A 20280-nucleotide genomic window follows, 5' to 3' on the forward strand; every position below is an offset into this window, starting at 1 on the left:
ATGATGAAAACAATTATTCACAGGCAGTTAACCCTGGGCAGAGGACATGCTTTTTTTTTTTTTTTTTGGATCTTTTTAAAACAAGAATGAAGAATTATTCAGTGAATAAAAACCACCTGTCTTTTCCCACAAATTATTTTTTAGTTTATTTTTTAATTAAAGGATAATTGCTTTATAGAATTTTGTTGTTTTCTGTCAAACATCAGCATGAATCAGCCACAGGTATACACATGTCCCCTCCCTGTTGAACCTCCCTCCGTCTCCCACCCCATCCCACCCTAGGTTGATACAGAGCGCCTGTTTGAGTTCCCTGAGACATAGAGCAAGTTCCCGTTGGCTATTTTACACATGGTAATGTAAGTTTCCATGGTACTCCCTCCATACATCTCACCCTCTCCTCCCCTCTCCCCGCGTCCATAAGTCTGTTCTCTGTTTCTCCACTGCTGCCTTGCAAATAAACTCATCAGTATCATCTTTCTAGATTCCATATATATGTGTTAGTATATAATATTTATCTTTCTCTTTCTGACGTACTTCACTCTGTATAATAGGCTCTAGGTTCATCCACCTCATTAGAACTGACTCAAATGTGTTCCTTTTTATGGCTGAGTAATACTCCATTCCCACAAGTTATTTAAAAGATCAAGAAACCTCAGTTTCTTGGATTTCCTGAGAGGCAGAATCTCTAAATCATCTGAACAGACATGATGACAATGATTATCTTGGTTATACTGAACTGTTTTGGGGGTGGGGAAGGTACAGAGAGACTTTTGCCTCCAGCTCTAAGTAGCTTACAGCAACACAACAGTGACTCTTCACTCAAGATTATTTGCTTAGGAAGATGTTCAGGGCAAGATGCTAATTTTCCAAGTATAAAGCGGCTAAAAACAGAACAAAAGTTCAAAAGAAGAAATATCCCACTTGGTACCTGTGGAAAACTACTTTTTAGGGATGGAGGAAAATTAGGAGATGGAGTGTGACAAAGACTGCAAACCAGCCCTGAATCCACTCAGCCCTGGTTAAAGTAAGGTGATCTTCCCCTCTGCTTCCTGCCAGAATACCTCCTAGAATCCCCTCTAGAGGAGGACTCACAACATCTACAATTTTTTATACATAATGTCCAGCATTCACTCAAAGTTTACTGGTCATACCGAGAAACAGACAACGGAAACAAACCCACAGGTAACCTAGATATCAGGATTGTTTGACACAGATTTTAGAGTAACTGTGATTAAGATATTACAGAAAACAGAGGAAAAGAATTATACTAGAGAACTGAAATCTATAAAAATGAATCAAATAGAATGAAATAAAAATCTCTATAACAGCAGATGTAGAGAAAGCTATAGAAAAGATTGATAAATTGAAATATAAATTTACAGAAAAAGTATAGGATGGTCACCATGCTAAAGAAGTTACAGGTATCCAAACTTGCTTTGAAAAATGATAAATTTGCTATGTTGCTGTTTGTCTTAAACAGGTAAACTATTTTATAGGTAAAAGAGCACCCTGAATTCTGAATTAGATTTGGGTTCAGGTCACAATGTTTCCCTATTAGATGGATGAATTTGGTAAAGTCAGTTATAATAAGACTTTGAAACTTGTTTCTTCCCTTATAAAAGATCTACCTTGGTCACAGGATTTAGAGAGAATAAAGGATATAATCTCAAACTGTCCTGTAAACACTGTACTTATGGCGTAAGATAATAATGGTGTTTGGTGGTTTTTTTTTTTTTCCCCAGACTTCTATCTTTACTGGCATGGGGCTTCCCAGGGGCTCAGAGGTAAAAAATCTACCTGCCAATACAGGAGACACAGGAGACGTGGGTTCAACCCCTGGGTCAGGAAGATCCCCTGGAGAAGGAAATGGCAACCCACTCCAGTGTTCTTGCAAGGAGAATCCCATGGACAGAGGAGCCTGATGAAGTCCATGAAGTCACAAAGAATCAAGATGTGAGCATGCACACATCTTTATTAGCATATGGACTGAGTAAACAGGCTTTTTGCAAGCATATTTAGGTCTTCTACTAATGGTTCTGAATACCCATTTTTCCTCCTTCTGGATACACAGCCCAGGTAGAGATTACATTTCTGAGTATGTCGAGTATACACTGAAGAATATGGTCAGTTCAGTTCAACAGGATGGAGACGGGAGTGATTTTTCTAGTCACCTTTAACGTAAGACATCCTGCTTACCCAGGACCATGGTTCTTTCCTCTTTGAGGACGTTGAACTGCAGATACATCCGTGACCAATATAGACCGCTGAAGCAGTACAGTACCCAGGGGACGGCCGAACCTGGACCCTGCATGACCTCAAGGTGCTCACCTGCCTCACCAGCCCAGACTGGCCTGACTGCTGAGGAAGAGGTGGTGTCTCAGCTTACTTGAAAGTACAAGTGTTTGTCACTCAGTTGTGTCCAACTCTTTGAGACCCCATGGATTGTAGCCCAGCAGGCTCCTCAGTCCATGGGATTCTCCAGGCAAGAATACTGGAGTGGGTGGGTTGCCATTTCCTTCTCCAGGGGATCCTCCCGACCCAGGGATCGAACCTGGGTCTCCTGCATTGCAGGAGGGTTCTTTTACCATCTGAGCCACCAGGGAAAGTGGTTCACACGTATAGGAACACGTCTTGCTTACAGCAGCTTGGTGTTCACTCCAGGTGCTGCAGTGCAGGACAAATATAAGTTATCAAGGCAACAAAACTACATTTCAGCAAAACTACTGCTATTTTACCTACAAACACATATGAAGAAAACTCTCAGTTTTAAGTAGCTTGGAGAAATGACAGAATAACATGAAAAAGTTAATGTCCCTCTTCCCAACCCTTCCCCAAAACTGTTCTATTTAAAATATCTCCAGAGTAAAGCAGCATTAAGGAAAGATTTTATTTTGGAATCTAGAAAAATGGTACTGAAGAATTTATTTACAGGGCAGCAGTGGAGAAACAGACATAGAGAATAGACTTATGGCCATGGGGAGAGGGGAGGAGAGGGTGAGCTGTATGGAAAGAATACCATGGAAACTTGCATTACCATCTGTAAAATAGATAGCCAACGGGAATTTGCTGTATGTCTCAGGAAACTCAAACAGAGGCTCTGTATCAACCTAGAGGAGTGGGGTGGGGAGGGAGATGGGAGGGAGGTTCAAAAGGGACAGGATATATATATATGACTCATTCATGTTGAGGTTTGACAGAAAACAAAATTCTGTAAAGCAATTATCCTTTAATAAAAAAATAAATTTAAAAAAATCACACACAAAAAAAGAAAAGATTTTCTTTTATGTGGAAGTCAGTGTTGATTTTAGAAGAAAGCCTTTAGAGAAGGCTGAAGCACAAGATGTATTTCAAATTAGAAAGAAAGAAGGAATGAGCAAAAATATGCCGCAGCTGTGGTCCAAGTATTTGAAAAGCTGCACTGGAATGTAAACATAAATGAATGCAAACATAAACATAAAAATACTTATATAAGGGGTTTCCCAGGTGGTGCTAGTGGTAAAGAACCCGCCTCCCAATGCAAGAGACATAAGAGACGCGGGTTCGATCCCTGGGTTGGGAAGATCCCCTGGAGGAGGGCATGGCAACCCACTCCAGTATTCTTGCCTGGAGAATCCCATGGACAGAGGAGCCTGGCGGGCTACAGTCCAGGGTCGCAAAGAGTCAGACATGACTGAGGCGACTTAGCATGCATGCACATACTTAATGCTTACATAAATGAAATGGATATAAACAGAAATATATTTTATTCTCATCTAGGTTGGAAAGTAGGCGAGTAAGTACTGATCAACAGAAACCCCTTTTCCCTTTTTAATGTTAGAAAGCATTGACGTTGCATAATACTAGAAACATGAACAGATGAGGCCTGTAGATACAAAGAAATATTCAATGAAGTGGAAAACACTAGAAAAAGGTAACATATTAAAGAAAATAAGTAATTGTCCAGCTTAACATCCATATTTTTAAAAGCCACACAACAAAGACTGTGCAAATACTCTGAATTTTATTATTTCCCCACAACAAATTCATCACAAAACATTAAGCTGTACCCAACTACAGAGCCTGCATGGGTATTTAGGTTTTCCACTTCCTTCCTCTTGTGCCTCTCCGTCTCCCCTTTCTCTTCCCAAACACAGGCCTGGCGGTCACCAGCACGGGCTTCGCGCCCGCTCCGTCATCGTCGTCACTGGAGCTGCTGGTGGTGGTCCCGCCGTCCCTCCGGGGAGCAGGCTGCGCTGCGCTCTGTGCAGCTGACGCGCGGGCTCTGGACCCCCCGGGTGCTTTCGCCCTCTGCACGCCCATCGCAGGGAAGTACTCCACATCCTCACCTGAAGAGGCCTCGGACGACTGCGAGAGGTAGGCCTCCCCCAAAAACCCACCGCTGTCGTTCCCTCCTTTAGAATCCGAAAGCCTCTTTCTTTTCGGGCTGGATGGCTCTTTCCACCTATTTGCTGTGCCTCTCTTCTGGGTTTTTCCTTTCTCCTCATCAAGGAACTCAGACTCTTTCTCCATGGCAACAGCAGCTGCTTCCATTTCACTGGCTGCTGCTTCTCTCTCTTTTCTCAGCATACATGTCACAGCTCTGTTAAGTCTCTGGCTCTTAATACCCTTAGCCTCCTGTTTCTCCTGTTGGGCTAATCTAAAGAAAGAATCAATTCGGAGCTGTGTCTAAAAAAGTGAAATAATCATCAATCAGACAAGGAAGTAAACTTTCCAAAGCAAATCAAAGAATCCCACCTTATGATGAGTGGCATTGGATGACTCTTTCAGAAAATAACAATTCATTCTCTCTCAAAAGGGTAAGCCTATGGCTGATTCATGTTGATATATGGCAAAAACCCAACATAAAATTGTAAAGCAATTATCCTCCAATTAAAAATAAATATTTTTTAAAAGGGAAGAGAATGAAAAAACAAAAAGTCTTTCTCTCCCAAATGAATGCTGGCAGTAAATTCTACTTTCAAGATCATACTTGAAATTACCACCTCTGTCAACTAATCCTTCTGCCCACATATCAAGTAAGAAATCCCTTCGTCAGCATTCAAAGAGAGTTAAATATTTTTCAGGGACAAAATCATCTTCTTTTATAGCAACACGATTTCATGGGGTCTGTTTCTAAATTCTACTCTTTCCTTTTAAAAACACTGTCATCATGATAACTTTAGGAAGCAACTTCACAGTATTATATATTAGGAGTCGTAAGAAATATTCTTGACTTTTGTTCTAAAAATCCACTTTTAGGAAGTCATTCCTTAAAAATAGCTATTTGAGAAAAGTTAAATGCCTGATGTTCATCACAGCATTCATATGAAAACCTGAAAATTCAAGGTCCACTATGGGAAGTGAACCAATTAAGTTAAATCTCTCTGACGAAATGATGTAATCTAGTCATTTAAAATGAAAGCTATGCAAAAACACACACACACAAAAACTTACCCTAACCAGTGAATGGGGGGATTATTTATATCAAATTGCAATTATGTCTGGTAACAAATATATGTGGGAAGGAGGGGAAAAATAAGAGAAAACAGACCTAAATGTTAACATCTATGTTGAAGGAAGCAAACAACTTGTAATTTTATTTTTTTCACTTTCTAATTTCAGAGAAATAGACTTATATTAACTTCTACAATGAAAAGGGAGAACAGTGTTTCAGAAAAATTCATCTGAAATTAAGCAGTAATCAGTCACTGAGCCAACTAGCTTTCCTTGTTGGTGGGCATACAAGGTCTCCAGTACAGAAAGTCGTCAAACAGACCACACGAAACTTTCTGGAGAGGCGGTCTACTTCAGCTTCGTGTTTTCTTTTTTTCACCATTAACCCAACCTAACTGAAAAGGATTTAATCTGAACATGTATGTTGCAGGATTTGGTCTGAATTCTGCAGAATGATTCACCTGTATGTACATTGTGTGGGCTGTCTCTGGGGTAAGAGGAGGTTCCTGTGTGGGTAGGAACACACTCGTGGATAAAACAAGATGCTGTTATCTACCCAACGGAACTGAGGGCCATACGGAGGCCTCTTTTTACAGTCGCTTAGTCATGTTTGACTCTGCAACCCCATGGACTGTAGCCTGCCAGGCTCCTCTGTCCATGGAATTCCCCAGGCAAGAATGCCGGAATGGATAGCCATTCTCACCAGGGGATCTTCCTGACTTAGGGGTCGAACCCAGGTCCCCTGCATTGCAGGCAGATTCCTTACTATCTAAGCCACTAGGGAAGCCCCACAAAGTAAAAGTAATAGGTCTTTAAAAGCTGGCCATCACAGCCTTACTAACTTTATTCTCTATCCTGAACCTAGGAAAAGAGCTGTCACAATTACCTGATGGACATTCAGTTGCTTTAATACAGGAAACAGAGATTCATCTGTCTTCGTCCTGTTCCAGCCAAAATATCGCTGACAAAATATGCAGGCAGTTAAGACTAATACTGTTTTTAAAGATATTTACAGGTGGTAAGTAAAAAGGTCCAAACCACCCACCCTTGACTCCACTTCCCATGTCTCCAAAGATTTTCATATTTATAAAGATTAAAATGGTAAAAGAAGATAAATTACTCCAACATAATGGTAGTATGTTCTTATAAATATCCACTAAGATAAGATATCCAACTCTCATTTTAGGACACTCAAGTGACTATGAAAAAAAGGTTAATCTAGGATAAAAACAAATTTCTGATATCATATATATTTCTTTGAGAGAAAAAGATGTAGTTTAGATTAATACTACTGCAAACTTTAAAATATCTATCCAAGTGATTATTTAAATATGCAGAAAAGAACAGTAATAAAAATAACAAACCTAATCATCTTTTCTATTCTTTCAGAATAAACACTTCAATATGATTGCTTATCACTATTTATTTCAAATAAAGATCCTCCTTAAAACTAAAGAGATGATTGACAATAACTAAAACATGGAAGGGACCCAAGTGTCCGTCGACAGATGAATGGATAAACAGAATGTGATACTACATACAATGGAACAGTATTCAGCCTTAAAAAGGAAGGAGGGTCTGCCACATGCTACAGTTACATGAACCTTGAGGATATGCTAAGTGAAATAAGCCAGTCACGAAGAGGTCTATACAGTACGGTGTAACTTACGTGATGAACATACACGGAGTGGTCAAAGTCACCAAGACAGAAAGCAGATGGTGGCGGCCAGGGTCAGGGAGGGGGACGGGGGCTCGTGTGTAACAGGTACAGTTTTAGTTTCAGAAGATAAGAATAATATGGGGGTGAATGGTGATGACGGTTACACAATAATGGGAAAGTATTTCCTAATCACTGAACAGTACACTTAAGATGGTTAAAGTGGTAACGTTTAACGAAGGAGAGAAAGGAACGGAAAGGAGCATCTTAGCTAAAGCAATATTAAGAAAAAAGTGATCCAAGTTCATGTTTCGTGGGTTTTAAACCAACACACACATCTGACTTGATGCTCCCTGTGTCTGCGGAAGGGAAAGGATACTCTCTGATCTTGTCGAGGTCGGGCTTGCCCCACAGAAATGACCCCTTGGACTCGTCCACCACAGGCTTGAGGTAAGCGTCCGCCACGGCCGGGTTAGGGAAGCCAGGCGTGAGTTGCAACTTGCGCAACTTTTTTTTCACTTTGGTGTCATATGGATTCGGCCTTATCTTCTTATTCTCCTGGGCTTCGTGCCACCACTCTCTACAAGGCAAAGGAGACCAGTCTTTATGAAGCAGTGAGAGCTTGTAGCTGATGCACCGCAGACAAAGCTGACCTGAAAGTTTGGCCACAACTCCTCTGTCTCTTTCCCAGGGGTAAAATGAAATAACGCATGCACATGCATGCACTCGGTCCTGTCCGACTCTGCAATTCCATGATCTGTAGCCCACGAGGCTCCTCTATCCATGGAATTTTCCAGGCAGGAATACTGGAGTGGGTCACCATTTCCTTCTCCAGGGGATCTTCCCAACCCAGGGTTCGAACCTGTGTCTCTTCCATCTCCATCACTGGCAGGAGGATTCTTTACCAGCTGAGCCACCATGAAAGCCCAAGATGAAGTAATGTATCTGTATTATTTACTTCAAGTCAACTACAATAAGGAACCCAAAAATATTTAATAAAATGTAAAAACACCATGAAGACTGTCAAATTTTAAAAATGCAGAGTACAACTCTACATCAAATATGATCCCATCTAATGAAACTTAAAAGCTTTTGCACTACAAAAGAAACTATAAGTAAGGTGAAAAGACAGCCGTCAGATTGGGAGAAAATAATAGCAAATGAAGAAACAGACAAAGGATTAATCTCAAAAATATACAAGCAACTTCTGCAGCTCAATTCCAGAAAAATAAATGACCCAATCAAAAAATGGGCCAGAGAACTAAACAGACATTTCTCCAAAGAAGACATACAGATGGCTAACAAACACATGAAAAGGTGCTCAACATCACTCATTATTAGAGAAATGCAAATCAAAACCACAATGAGGTACCATTACACGCCAGTCAGGATGGCTGCTATCCAAAAGTCTACAAGCAATAAATGCTGGAGAGGGTGTGGAGAAAAGGGAACCCTCTTACACTGTTGGTGGGAATGCAAACTAGTACAGCCACTATGGAGAAAAGTGTGGAGATTCCTTAAAAAAACTGGAAATAGAACTGCCATATGACCCAGCAATCCCACTTCTGGGCATACACACTGAGGAAACCAGATCTGAAAGAGACACGTGCACCCCAATGTTCATCGCAGCACTGTTTATAATAGCCAGGACATGGAAGCAACCTAGATGCCCATCAGCAGATGAATGGATAAGGAAGCTGTGGTACATATACACCATGGAATATTACTCAGCCATTAAAAAGAATTCATTTGAATCAGTCCTAATGAGATGGATGAAACTGGAGCCCCTTATACAGAGTGAAGTAAGCCAGAAAGATAAAGAACATTACAGCATACTAACACATATATATGGAATTTAGAAAGATGGTAACGATAACCCTATATGCAAAACAGAAAAAGAGACACAGAAATACAGAACAGACTTTGAACTCTGTGGGAGAAGGTGAGGGTGGGATTTTCAAAAGAACAGCATGTATACTATCTATGGTGAAACAGATCACCAGCCAGGTTGGATGCATGAGACAAGTGCTCGGCTGGTGCACTGGGAAGACCCAGAGGAATCGGGTGGAGAGGAGTGGGAGGGGGACGGGATGGGGAATAAGTGTAAATCTATGGCTGATTCATATCAATGTATGACAAAACCCACTGAAATGTTGTGAAGTAATTAGCCTCCAACTAATAAAAAAATTAAAAAAAAAAAAAAATATGATCCCAATACTGGGAAAAATACATATATGTGGAGAAAGAGAGAAAAAGTACATAGGAGTATTTACAATAATAAAAAACACTAACAGCTATTCTTTTATCCTGTGCTAGGCAATGTCCTAAGTGAGGATACAGCTATTAATTCTCTTCATGTTTTATTCCTTATTCAATTTTTCCATCGTGAGTACAAATCACTGTGGTGTCTTAGAGCCCATGTCGGCCCCTCCGCCCAACAAGAAGCAGGGTTCCACGTTTCTCCCCTTGAGCTGGGCGGGCTCTGTGGCCAAGGAAGCGACTCCGCCAGGCCTTCAGAGACTGCAGTCTCCACTCTCTGTCTCTTAGACTGTTTGCCTTGAAAGCTGCCGACATGTGGTGAGGGGGTCCAGGCCCCCGGTCCACACTGCTGGCTGAGCTCTGCTGACAGCTCCACTCACCAGCTAGGAGCAGGCCATCTCAATTGGCCCCCCAGCCCAGCTCAGGTGCCCCCGACACACCTGGAAGCAGGCAAGACATCCCCATGCAGCCTGATCAAACTGCAGATTCATGAGCAAAACCTGTGAAGTGAAGTCTGCTGTGTGAAGTCACTGAGACAAGGTAGTTTGTAATGCAGCCAATAGCCAACACATTTTATACAGTTTAGGATAAATAAATGGTATGAAAGTTAAAAAACGTAAATATAACCCTTTCCAATATATTCATTCAATGGAACCTAAAAAACAATCACTGCTTCAATCCTGAGTACTAGGAACTGACAGACTTGGTCTCTGCCAGTGTGGCCCCTCACCAAGGCAACAGTGCCCTCTAGTGCTAAGAAAGACCAACTGCAGTCTTTGTGCAGGATCGAAATTTGAAAAGGAAAAAAAAAAACAAAAGATCTATCTTCATCAGTTCTATAATACTGTCCAAGAGGGCAATGGGAGAATACCTCTATGTCTCCCTTACTGGCCTGTGAATTTTCATCTTCGACACAATAATCATGACTGCCGCTAGGAAGGGCGGCACAGCAAACTCATCAAACCAAAAGGACCACCCCTCCTTAAAGCAAGCGGCCCAGGCACTTAACACACAGATGAAAGACGGCCATGATGACCTGCCCATCAGCTGAGCTCCAGGGGGACGACAGGGAGTGGCAGCGACTGTGACAAAACTGAAGGGTTCGTGCCCTGACCAACCCAGTGGAGTGGAATCGCTCTTCTCTGCTTTGGGACTATTTGGGCATCTGGGCTCAGCACTTTCAGGTCTCATTTCCCTTCCTCCAAAATTTTCTGTGAACTCTCGCCCAATTTCAATGTTGGTAGCCAACTCCAAATCAAAGAAGAACATACTGTGTTGCTCAAACCCAACACAGCTGGGCTGAATTCAGCCTGTAGACTCGGAGTAGCTCTGCTTTAGTGGGGAGTGATCAGCCAGGGTCTGGGTAGAAGGGAAAGCAGAGAAGAACGCAAGGCGACTCTCTGTCTTTCTGCTCTTCACCCTTTTCATGCCCTTTCTATCTGCCATCGACGAGCTAAGACATATATTCCCACCCCCGGTCTGGCCGATCTCCCTTGGCAAGCTCAGACACAGAAGTACCAGTACACGCACGCTTCCCCTGGCCCCAGAGTACAGCAGCCCCTAAGCGCACAGCCTGTGACTCGGCCATCTTTCCTATTCCAGCCCAGCACACTCTCTGGCACATTATAGCTCCTCAAAAAATATGTGAAGGAATGATATGGTAACTTTTACACTCCCAGGAAATCCTGCAGGACTGGCTATGTATCCTTTAGCTCAGATAAAAAATATAATCTAAACATAAGTTTCTCTGATTTCCTCAAACTCTAGAAAAGGGAAAACAAACTTTAGAACCCCAACTGTTACCTCCTACTTTCCCAATGAAGAATGATCTGTGACAGCTGATGATGTAAATAATAGTCCTGTTTAATTTGGGTGTTTAATAAACACCTGAACTAAAGAAATTAAGAAAGGACTTTAAAAAAAAAACAAAAAGGACTTACGAGAATTTTTGGAGTGGTTCCAGGCCATGTCCAGGGAATTCATTGAGAATCTCCATGGCGGTAACACAACCCACAGTTGGTATTCCTTCTGTATAATCACTTCCAAGCAAATAGGCCAAATTTATTAATTTGTTCCGGTCCAATCCTGTAAGAGTAAAAATTATTACATGTTTTTACATCTTTTATTTTGTCTTATAAACATTTATTACATAAGATTTATAACTATTTTCTTATAATGATAATATGTGTGTGTATATCCTCATCCAATGTCCAAAGATCTGTTTCATTATTTGAAATAGGATTCTCTTTTGTAAATGACATTGCGTTAGGATTTTTAACGTTTCATCCATCCTCACAGTTTTCAATGCCCCATAACCTGTGACCCCCAAATGCAGCTCTCTCCCCAAAACCGCTCCTGTGAACCACAGTCACACATAATCAAGTGTCCACCAGGATGTCACATGGGTGTCTCAGAAAAAACACAGTCAGGCCCAGATCTTCACTGTCCCCCAACCGGCTCCTTACTGTTCCTCCTCCTCACTCAAGGCAAGTCCACTCTATACGCATGAATTCTGGGGAGACACAATTCAGCCCAAAACCACCTCCATGCCTCTCTAGAACATGCCAACCAGGTTTCTTTCTGCCTCAGGGCCTTTGCACATGCCAGTCCCTCTGTCAGACATGCTGACCCCAAGGTACCTGTAGCTCCTGCTTCCTCTCTCCTTTAGCTCCAGCCAGAAAGGTACGATTAGTAAAGCCTTGTTTGAACACAAAGGACACACACTTCCTCTGACTGCAGGACACTCTCGCCTCTTTTGTGGTTTTATTTTTCTATTTGGCTCACACCACTGTCAAATTATGATTTATGTGTTTTTATCATCATCAGTGTCTCCTGCTGGACTGTTTTATTCTCTCCTGTTTCCCTACTTCCCAATGCCAAGAACAACAACTGGCATATAGGAATCACTCAGTGTGTATTTGCTGAAGGAATGGGAGGATGAGGGATCACTGCCAGAAATAACACAGGACCCTGAGGCTCACGATTGCGGTGGGAGTGACTCGCACCTGCCTCCCCTCTCTGCCACCTCCAGTTTACTCTGGAGAGCGCAGGTAACCAATTGAGTGTAGCCAGGTCTGATGACTGAAACTACAGAAAACATCTAAACATGACAAGGGCTTTAACTTCTTCATTCTGAACTTAAAACCCTATTCTGGACTTCCCTGGTAGTATGGTGGATAAGAACCTGTCTGCCAATGCAGGGGACATGGGTTTGATCCCTGGTCTGGGAAGATCTCACATGCTGCACAGCAACTAAGCCCGGGAGCCACAACCACTAAAGCCTGTGCACCTTGAGCCCGTGCTCTGCAATGAGAGAAGCGACCGCAGTGAGAAGCCCATGCACCACAGTGAACAATAGCCCTGGTCACCGTAACTAGAGAAAGCCTGCACTTAGCTTTCTGCGAAGACCCAGTGCAACTAGAATAAAGCAATAAAATCCTATTCTTCGGAAGCAAAAGACCATCATACGAAAACATGTATGTGAAAGGGTTAGCCACTCAGTCGTGTCCAACTCTTCTCAACTCCACAGACTGTAGCTCTCCCGGTTCCTCTGTTCATGGCATACTCCAGGCAAGAACAATGGAGTGGGTTGCCATTTCCTTCTCCAGTGGATCTTTCCGACCCAGGGATTGAATATGGTCTCCCCATACCATTTCTATTAATACACCAACTAGTCCCTTGGAAAGAAAGAATTCATAACATAAATTCCTAAGGTAAATTTCAAAAAGTAAGCGTACTCTGAAGTCTTACCTAATTGGTTGTGAAAATCCACATACTGGTAATATTCTACAAACTTGTTTTTGTTGAAGAAGTTTTTGTAGACGTGCCGTGCCCCGAACAGCCAAATATCACTGTCGTCGGTGATGGTTCCGGAAGTCTGGTCGGTCAGATCCAGGATGGCGCACTGAGCCTCTGCTTCCATGGGAGCCTCGATGTAGGGGATACCAAACAGGCGGAGCAGTTCCTGAAGAGACAGACACTCCATGAAACCTGCTGAGGAGCGGGACCCGGCCTCCCCCCGGAAGTGGGGGGCCGTGCCCCGGAAGTGGAGGCCATGCCCCGGAAGTGGGGGCCGTGCCTAAACGTGTCAGTCAGTGCACGTTCCCTCGGGGGATCTGATTCAGTAGAGACATGGCAGGTGTTGTTCAAGGAGGCCCCGGCCGTGCACCCACCTGGCTTTCCAAGAACATCTGCCCTGTCACAGTAGCGGCCACCCGTTCTTGCTGCTGTTGTTGAGCTTTCAGTGAGTTCTGCTGGGTTAAGAGGTTGCTCTCCAGAGCTTCCAGCTCGTCCTGTAAGATAACTTCACTTGCAGACGACTGTACTACTAACCCGGTTAAGTTCGCTGGTTCTAAAAAGTCTGCATTTAGTATGACTAGAGTTGCCAATAAGCTGCTTCGCCTTACAAAGCTTCCCCCTTGGGCTTCTGAGCAAGTCTGTAAAACCGTTAGGGTTCCCTCACTACCTCACACAGGGAGCGGTCACTATCCCGGCCGGCAACCTCCGCGAGAAAGGAGCCGTCAGGAGGAGCAAGAAGATGCGTATGAGGAGCTAATAAGGATTCAACCTGCAACTCCTGGGAAACGCAAAGGCTACTTAACTCGGCTTCCTTAGCAGTGAGTGAGAGCACGATGTCACGTTATTACCAGATCGATATCTTGCCACTCGTTGGGCGAATTGTCTGCATCTTTTTCAGTCTCTCCGTGTCGCTCAGTAGCCACGGCCTCACTCTCAGAAGTATCTCTCGGGAGGCCCTTGGAGTCACCAGTGGCTTCTTCCTTCTCAGTTCCTGTCAGTTCCTCCTCACCTTGTCCAGAGGGAGGTCTGGAAGCTTCCCGTAAGTCAGCCTGAAGTTCATCGCTGCTATTTACACTCTGCACTTCGATGAAACTTCCTGTACCAAAATAATGAGGCCATTGTGTCTACAAGTGAAACATTAAAGTTATCCTGAAATCGAGAGCTTTCCAAAGAATCCTGAAAAGTGTCCTACCCTAAAAAGGAAAGACCTAAAAGTAAAAGAAAACACATAACCATAGTATATTATTATTAAATAGATTTAGCAGTAAGTGTCTGTAACTTCAAAATAAGCCCCTTCCAACTAGGTATACTGGCACTGTCTTTGAAATTAGGAACTGAGCTTTCAATACTTACACAATCTGCTTCATACAAAAATGTTCTCTAAGTTAACTAATATTGTTTTAAAATTAAAAAAGAACTATCAGGGTATGTACACAATTATGGAGGTTGCTGAAAATGTTTTTATGCAGTTTCACTATGAACACAGCAGAGAAAAAAGCTGTGACTTAGAAAGAAAGCCCTGGAGAAAGACTCAGGAGAAACAGCTCTTCCTCTTCCACGTCCCTTCCCTCCTCTCTCGATGTTTCTTCTCCTCTTTAAAAAGCATTTATGGATTAATTCCCTTCCTCTACTTCAGGTGAAGAGAGCTCGCTCTGAGGACACACTCAAGACAGAGGACCTGGGGCTCTCAGGGCTGAGGGCTGGGGCCAAGGAGACAGCCGTCCTCCAAGGAGGCAGCCAGGGAGACCAGGAGGTGGTTACAGAGAATGAGCCAATACGTAAATACACTGAAGACAGTGGAAGGTCCTTCACTGTCAGCCAGGGAAATTACAAAGAGGTCAGAGAGTGGAGTGAGAGCTGTGACGCTGGAGAGGAACTGCAGACACGAGTGTGAGCTCAAGGGTGTTTGCACGCCCCCATGAACAGGTGCAGGGGTTGGGATTCCAGCCCCATCTGATGGCCCCAGAGCTGGAGCTTCCTGGTCTATGCTGCACCGGTCTCCACCCTCTGGTCACCTCTGCAGGGGAGCGGAACCAAGAAGGCAGACTGTCTCCTGCTCAACCTCAGCTGGGAAGTGTGGTCACTCAAGTTTTTGGTCATTCTGCATGTCTGCAGATGACCACAAAGACACCACTGTGAGGACGGACTCTGAGCTAGGAAATAAATTTTAATGAGTAGGCAATTTTGCAAATATGAAAAATGAGGTTTGACTGTACATGCTCCTGCTGCTGCTAAGCCGCTTCAGTCGTGTCCGATTCTGTGCGACCCCATAGACGGCAGCCCACCAGGCTGCCCCGTCCCTGGGATTCTCCAGGCAAGAATACTGGAGTGGGTTGCCATTTCCTTCTCCAATGCATAAAAGTGAAAAGTGAAAGTGAAGTCGCTCAGTCATGTCCGACTCAGTGAACCCATGGACTGCAGCCTACCAGGCTCCTCCGTCCATGGGATTTTCCAGGCAAGAGTACTGGAGTGGGGTGCCATTGCCTTCTCTGTTGACTGTACATAAATGTGTATAAATATACAATATACATGTGTACATGTTTATAGACAGAAAGATAGAGAGATATGGAAAAACCAGTGTGATAAAATGCCAGTAATGAGGTTCTAGGTGAGGGAGATAGAAGGTTTTGAAGTATTTTTTTCAACATTTTTAAACTTTCCAATTATTTCAAAACAAAAAACTAAAAAAATTAAAGGGAAACTCACCTTTATCTTCTCCAACTAGGGCACTTCCTCCCTAATTTAAGTACAACAAAAAGAGCAGCCACCAGGAAAGGTCAAGATTGCATTATGAGCTATGTGTCCCTGGCAAAGTCACTTGACCCTTCTGGGTCTCTAGTTCATCAGCTGAACAATGTGGACCTGGACCATGCTCAGGTGTGAAATCCTGCTTTTCTTTATCTCTTAGGAAAGCACCAGCACCTACCATCAGATTCACTGTCTTCGGAGTCTACTTCTGTTGGTTCCGTGGACTCTGGCGCCAAAATCAAACCCTGGCCTGCAGATTCAACGGTCTCATGTTCTTGGATGGTTTTCAAGAAATTCTCATGCTCTGGGGCACTAACAGATGCCACATTTCCTAAGTCACTTACTGTCTCTCTAGCAACACTCAGGGTGTTACTCGAGTCCTGCAAACTGGCGGTGCCAACAACATCAGGGGCAGGATGTTTTTCAGATCCTGTTTCGTCATCACTTGAGAGAACAGAGGTGTCATGTTTACTCTCGGGGGGAAGAGCCTGCTGTGGCTCGGACACTTTGGTGTACGTCCCACTCCTTGACCCAGAACTTGGGCTTGTCGGAGGTGTTGGTATCTGCTCTGGTCCCCCCCAGAGCCCAGGCGCATCCCCGTGTGGGACCACAGTGCTTTCTAGAGGAACCAGATCTTTTCCATCCTGAGCTGTAGACTCAGCGCTGGTCTGAAAGGGTTCCTTCACCGCGTGCATAGGTGGCGTCTGTTCTTTTGGAAGGCTAGACTCGCTGCCTTGACAAAAGACAGTCCGCGGTAAAGAAGCCGAGTCTGTCCGCTCTTTTTCATCACTGGTGTGGGTCACGTGGTCCTCTGTTAGGGTCACACTGGCAGCGCGAGGCGCTGCCGTCAACAGCTCTCTGTCTCCATCTCTCACTTCAGGTTCTTCCGCAGCTTCCTCATCAGAACTGCTCACCAGCGGTCTTGGTTTTCTCCTGCCCGCCCCTTCTGTCTGCACACCGGCATGCACTTTCAGATCTTCATCATCATCATCGAGAGCTCTCTGAATGGCCAAGAGGGTCAGCGGGGACACAGAACCCTCAGGGGCGGGAGCAGGTGGGTTCTTCACATCACACAGCCTGCGATGCTCACCCTCCAGCTCATCTTCTGAGCTACTGCCCAGCAGGGCAGCCTGCATGGCCAGCAAGGTTCTTGGGGAGGGCGGGGAGGCGTCAGGCTCTTTCTTTGGCTTCAGTTTTTCACACGGAGGTGACTTTGTGTCTAAAGCCCTGCTATGCTTTTCGCTGCAAGAAGGAGGGGACTCTGAATCCACTTCTGTGACTTTCTTAGCTTGAATACCTTGAGAAAAATGAAAACAGTGTCACTAGGTCATTCTACAGGGTGACAGCATGCTTCTAGTTAGATGAGTAAGAATATACTTGTTCTCATGATGAAGTTATAAATTCTCATTTAACCAGCAACTAGGAATTAATTAATTTTAAAGTGTGTTGGTACAGTACTAGTTAATACATTAAAGGTTGTATAGATCATCACATTAATAATAATTATAGTTAATAAATTAAGTAGGGCTTCATTCATATTATCTGCAAGTGGGAGTTTATAGAATTCAGAGACACAACATACTTTTGGGTTTTAACCATCAAGTAAGTGATGGTATGTGGTACCTTTTATCAAGATGTAGTGGGAAGTATCCTCAGAGACCACTCTCCTGGACTCCACCTCCTTCAGAAAGCCTCCTTCATCTTCATACTGCCTTTGGATTTGCCCTGAATGCTGCTGATTCATTTCCTTCTCAACATTTTCTATGTGTTGGTTTAGATAGTTTTTTTTAAGCAAGCCTTTTAGCTGGTACTGTGAAAAGTCATTGGACTCCTAAAACAAAATAAACCAACAGAATGATTTCATATATTAAATACAGATAGCATTCCCATACTTCCACCCTTATCCCCAAAGGAGATAAAGAATAACTGATTTTTCCCATTGGTGGTATTTTTACACTAGAAAAGTAAAATGTGAATAGTAGGGGAAAGCCATAATTGCCTTGTTATAATCTTTCAAACAAAAAGAACTGGGTAAGAGAAAAGAAATCATGAATCCTGTTTATGATTCAATTATTTACTCAAAAAACATTTATTGAGCGTGGGATGCATACCAGGGAGTCTGAAATATTGACTGTGGCTTAACAGACAGTTTTTTAGAATGCAAGTGAAGTGCGGGTCCCTAGTTCACAAAAGACACATGATAAATCATTGTAATCAGTTATTAATAATACTTAACATTTACAGCACATCTCCTGAGTAAGGCATTCTTCTAAGTGTTTTTACATGTATTATCCCATTTTATTCTCAACCACGAAGGAGACAGAAGTCATTATCTCCATTCTACAAATGAAGAAAGTGAGACTCAAACAGTTTAAGTAACCCCTCTAGAACCGTGTGGTTAGTTACATGGTAGATCTGGGTCAAAACCAGGTTGCTAAGCCTTATACTAAATTATTACCAAGATTATTATGATTATTCATATTCTCACCAACATTACTATTATCAACATTGCATTTGCCTGATGTACAGACAATGCAAAGGTCCAACCTGAGTGACTCAGAACTTCCCTCAGCTACCAGAATGACAGATCCAATGGGCTGTGCCCCACTCCACCCTGGCCGACCCAGCCCAGAGGCTCTGCAGAGAGAACAAAGAGAAGAAATGGAGCAAGGCATTGGGACTCTCTCTTTTTCTACCATCTGTTCCACTATTGTTTACATAATCCAAATTCTATTCCCTCAAAAGACAAGCCAGAGGTCCTTTCACACTCAAGAAATAAAAAGCTTGACTGAGGGCTTCAGAGGGCTTCCCTGGTGCCTCAGGAGTCAAGAATCCACCTGCCAATGCAGGAGAGACTGGTTCAATCCCTGGTCCAGGAAGATCCCACAGGCTGTGAACAACTAAGCCCACGCCCCACAACTATTGAGCCCGTGCTCTTGGGCCCAGGAGCTGCAACTACTGAGCCTGCTTGCCCTAGAACCCGTGCTCCCCGCAAGAGAAGCCTGCACACTAAGAAGCCCACGCCCCGCACCTGGAGAAATGCCTGTGCAGAGCAACAAAGACCCGGTGCAGCCAAAGCAAATAAATAAAACTTATTTGTAAAAATGCTTGGTTGATAAACTGAGCATGGATTCCCCCCTCTCCCGAGATGAAATTAAGTTTACTTCTGTCCTTTGTACATCATTTCTGTACACCTTAGTGTTCTCCTACGTTCATGTGCTTCATGAAAAAGCAGAAAGGGAGTGATGGGAAAAGAAACAGCTCCTGCCCTTTTCATATTTTTTCTATCAATCTACAAAATGTTCAAAAGTCTGTAGAAAAAAAACAAGCCCCACATCCATTCATTAGCAATATTACAAAATTCATAGGCAAACTTAAGGGAGAACAATGTTAGAAAGAGCAGGTTGTAGCAGTAGGAAGGAAAACAAGACTCATTCACCAGCTAAACACAGTAATGATGGTGCAGTAAGACCAGGGAACACACTCAAGACAACCCAATTCCATGCACTGCCCCACTTCACGTTTCTGTGGCTGCAAAGCCACCATCAGAGGCTCCAAGTTGAGGAATTTACCACTGAATCCCTGTTAGCACCGTCCAGAAAGAGGAAGAGAGAAGATGGAAGATCTGACTACACTTTTAGCCTTCAGGGGAACAGATACCTGGAATTTCAAGTTAGAACAAACTTCTCCACTGTGATCAGGCTCTATATTATTGCTAATATCCTACAATGTATATGATGGATTAAAATAACTTTCATGAACTAACTTAAGGACCAAACTACTAAGCATCAACTATGTGAAAAATACTGAGCTAAGTGCTGAAAATACAGAAGAGCACAAGGTAGGCACGTTTGGGTGCTAAGAATCTAAAGAGACACCACAGGGAGCTGTGAGAACACAGAGCAGGAGACGAGACTTGGTCTTGGTGGCAAGTCAAGAGGTCTTCTGTGAGTAAGTATCTGTAAGTTCTGACTTATACATAAATGATGTTTCACAGGACCTCAGAGCTATGCAAAGGCTATTTACTGAAAACAACAGATCGTGTGAGTAATGTTTATCAATATTCTTTAATTGTAACAAAAATTTTGCTGACATTCTTAACTTTACACATTAACGTGCTGTTGTATACTTCACCTCTGGCATTGCTTCAAATAATGTTCTTCTCCGCTTAGTAAATTCCTTCATATCAGTCAAGATTTCATGCTTTACTTCAAGGGGCAGGCTGTTGAAATCTTCAGACTCAATGTCAACTGCATGAGGATTGCGAAAGAACTCTTCCTGTAAAGAGTGAAACGTAACACCATGACATTTACATTTTATTCACTTAACTCTATTCACCATGCCAGACTTTGTGTGAGTGTGCTTATATAGAGTTCTACATAATC

General features: G+C 43.2%; 1 protein-coding gene across 2 annotated transcripts in view; it reads right to left on the minus strand.

Annotated features, from left to right (window-relative positions):
- Positions 1 to 3978: 3978 nt before the first annotated feature.
- The window catches only part of LOC122447044 (basic immunoglobulin-like variable motif-containing protein), a 62226-nt gene continuing 45924 nt past the window's right edge, over positions 3979 to 20280 (minus strand). For both annotated transcript variants that reach the window (XM_043477340.1, XM_043477337.1), the window contains 10 exons: positions 20030 to 20173; positions 17519 to 17726; positions 16074 to 17192; positions 13996 to 14243; positions 13522 to 13641; positions 13100 to 13313; positions 11290 to 11434; positions 7470 to 7670; positions 6320 to 6404; positions 3979 to 4665 (listed from right to left, as the gene is read on the minus strand). In XM_043477340.1, coding sequence (XP_043333275.1) covers positions 4072 to 4665; positions 6320 to 6404; positions 7470 to 7670; positions 11290 to 11434; positions 13100 to 13313; positions 13522 to 13641; positions 13996 to 14243; positions 16074 to 17192; positions 17519 to 17726; positions 20030 to 20173 — 3078 coding nt within the window. In that variant the 3' untranslated portion in view covers positions 3979 to 4071. The remainder of the gene's footprint in view (positions 4666 to 6319; positions 6405 to 7469; positions 7671 to 11289; positions 11435 to 13099; positions 13314 to 13521; positions 13642 to 13995; positions 14244 to 16073; positions 17193 to 17518; positions 17727 to 20029; positions 20174 to 20280) is intronic.

This window comes from Cervus canadensis, chromosome 9 (genome assembly GCF_019320065.1).
Source record: "Cervus canadensis isolate Bull #8, Minnesota chromosome 9, ASM1932006v1, whole genome shotgun sequence".
NCBI lineage: Eukaryota > Metazoa > Chordata > Mammalia > Artiodactyla > Cervidae > Cervus > Cervus canadensis.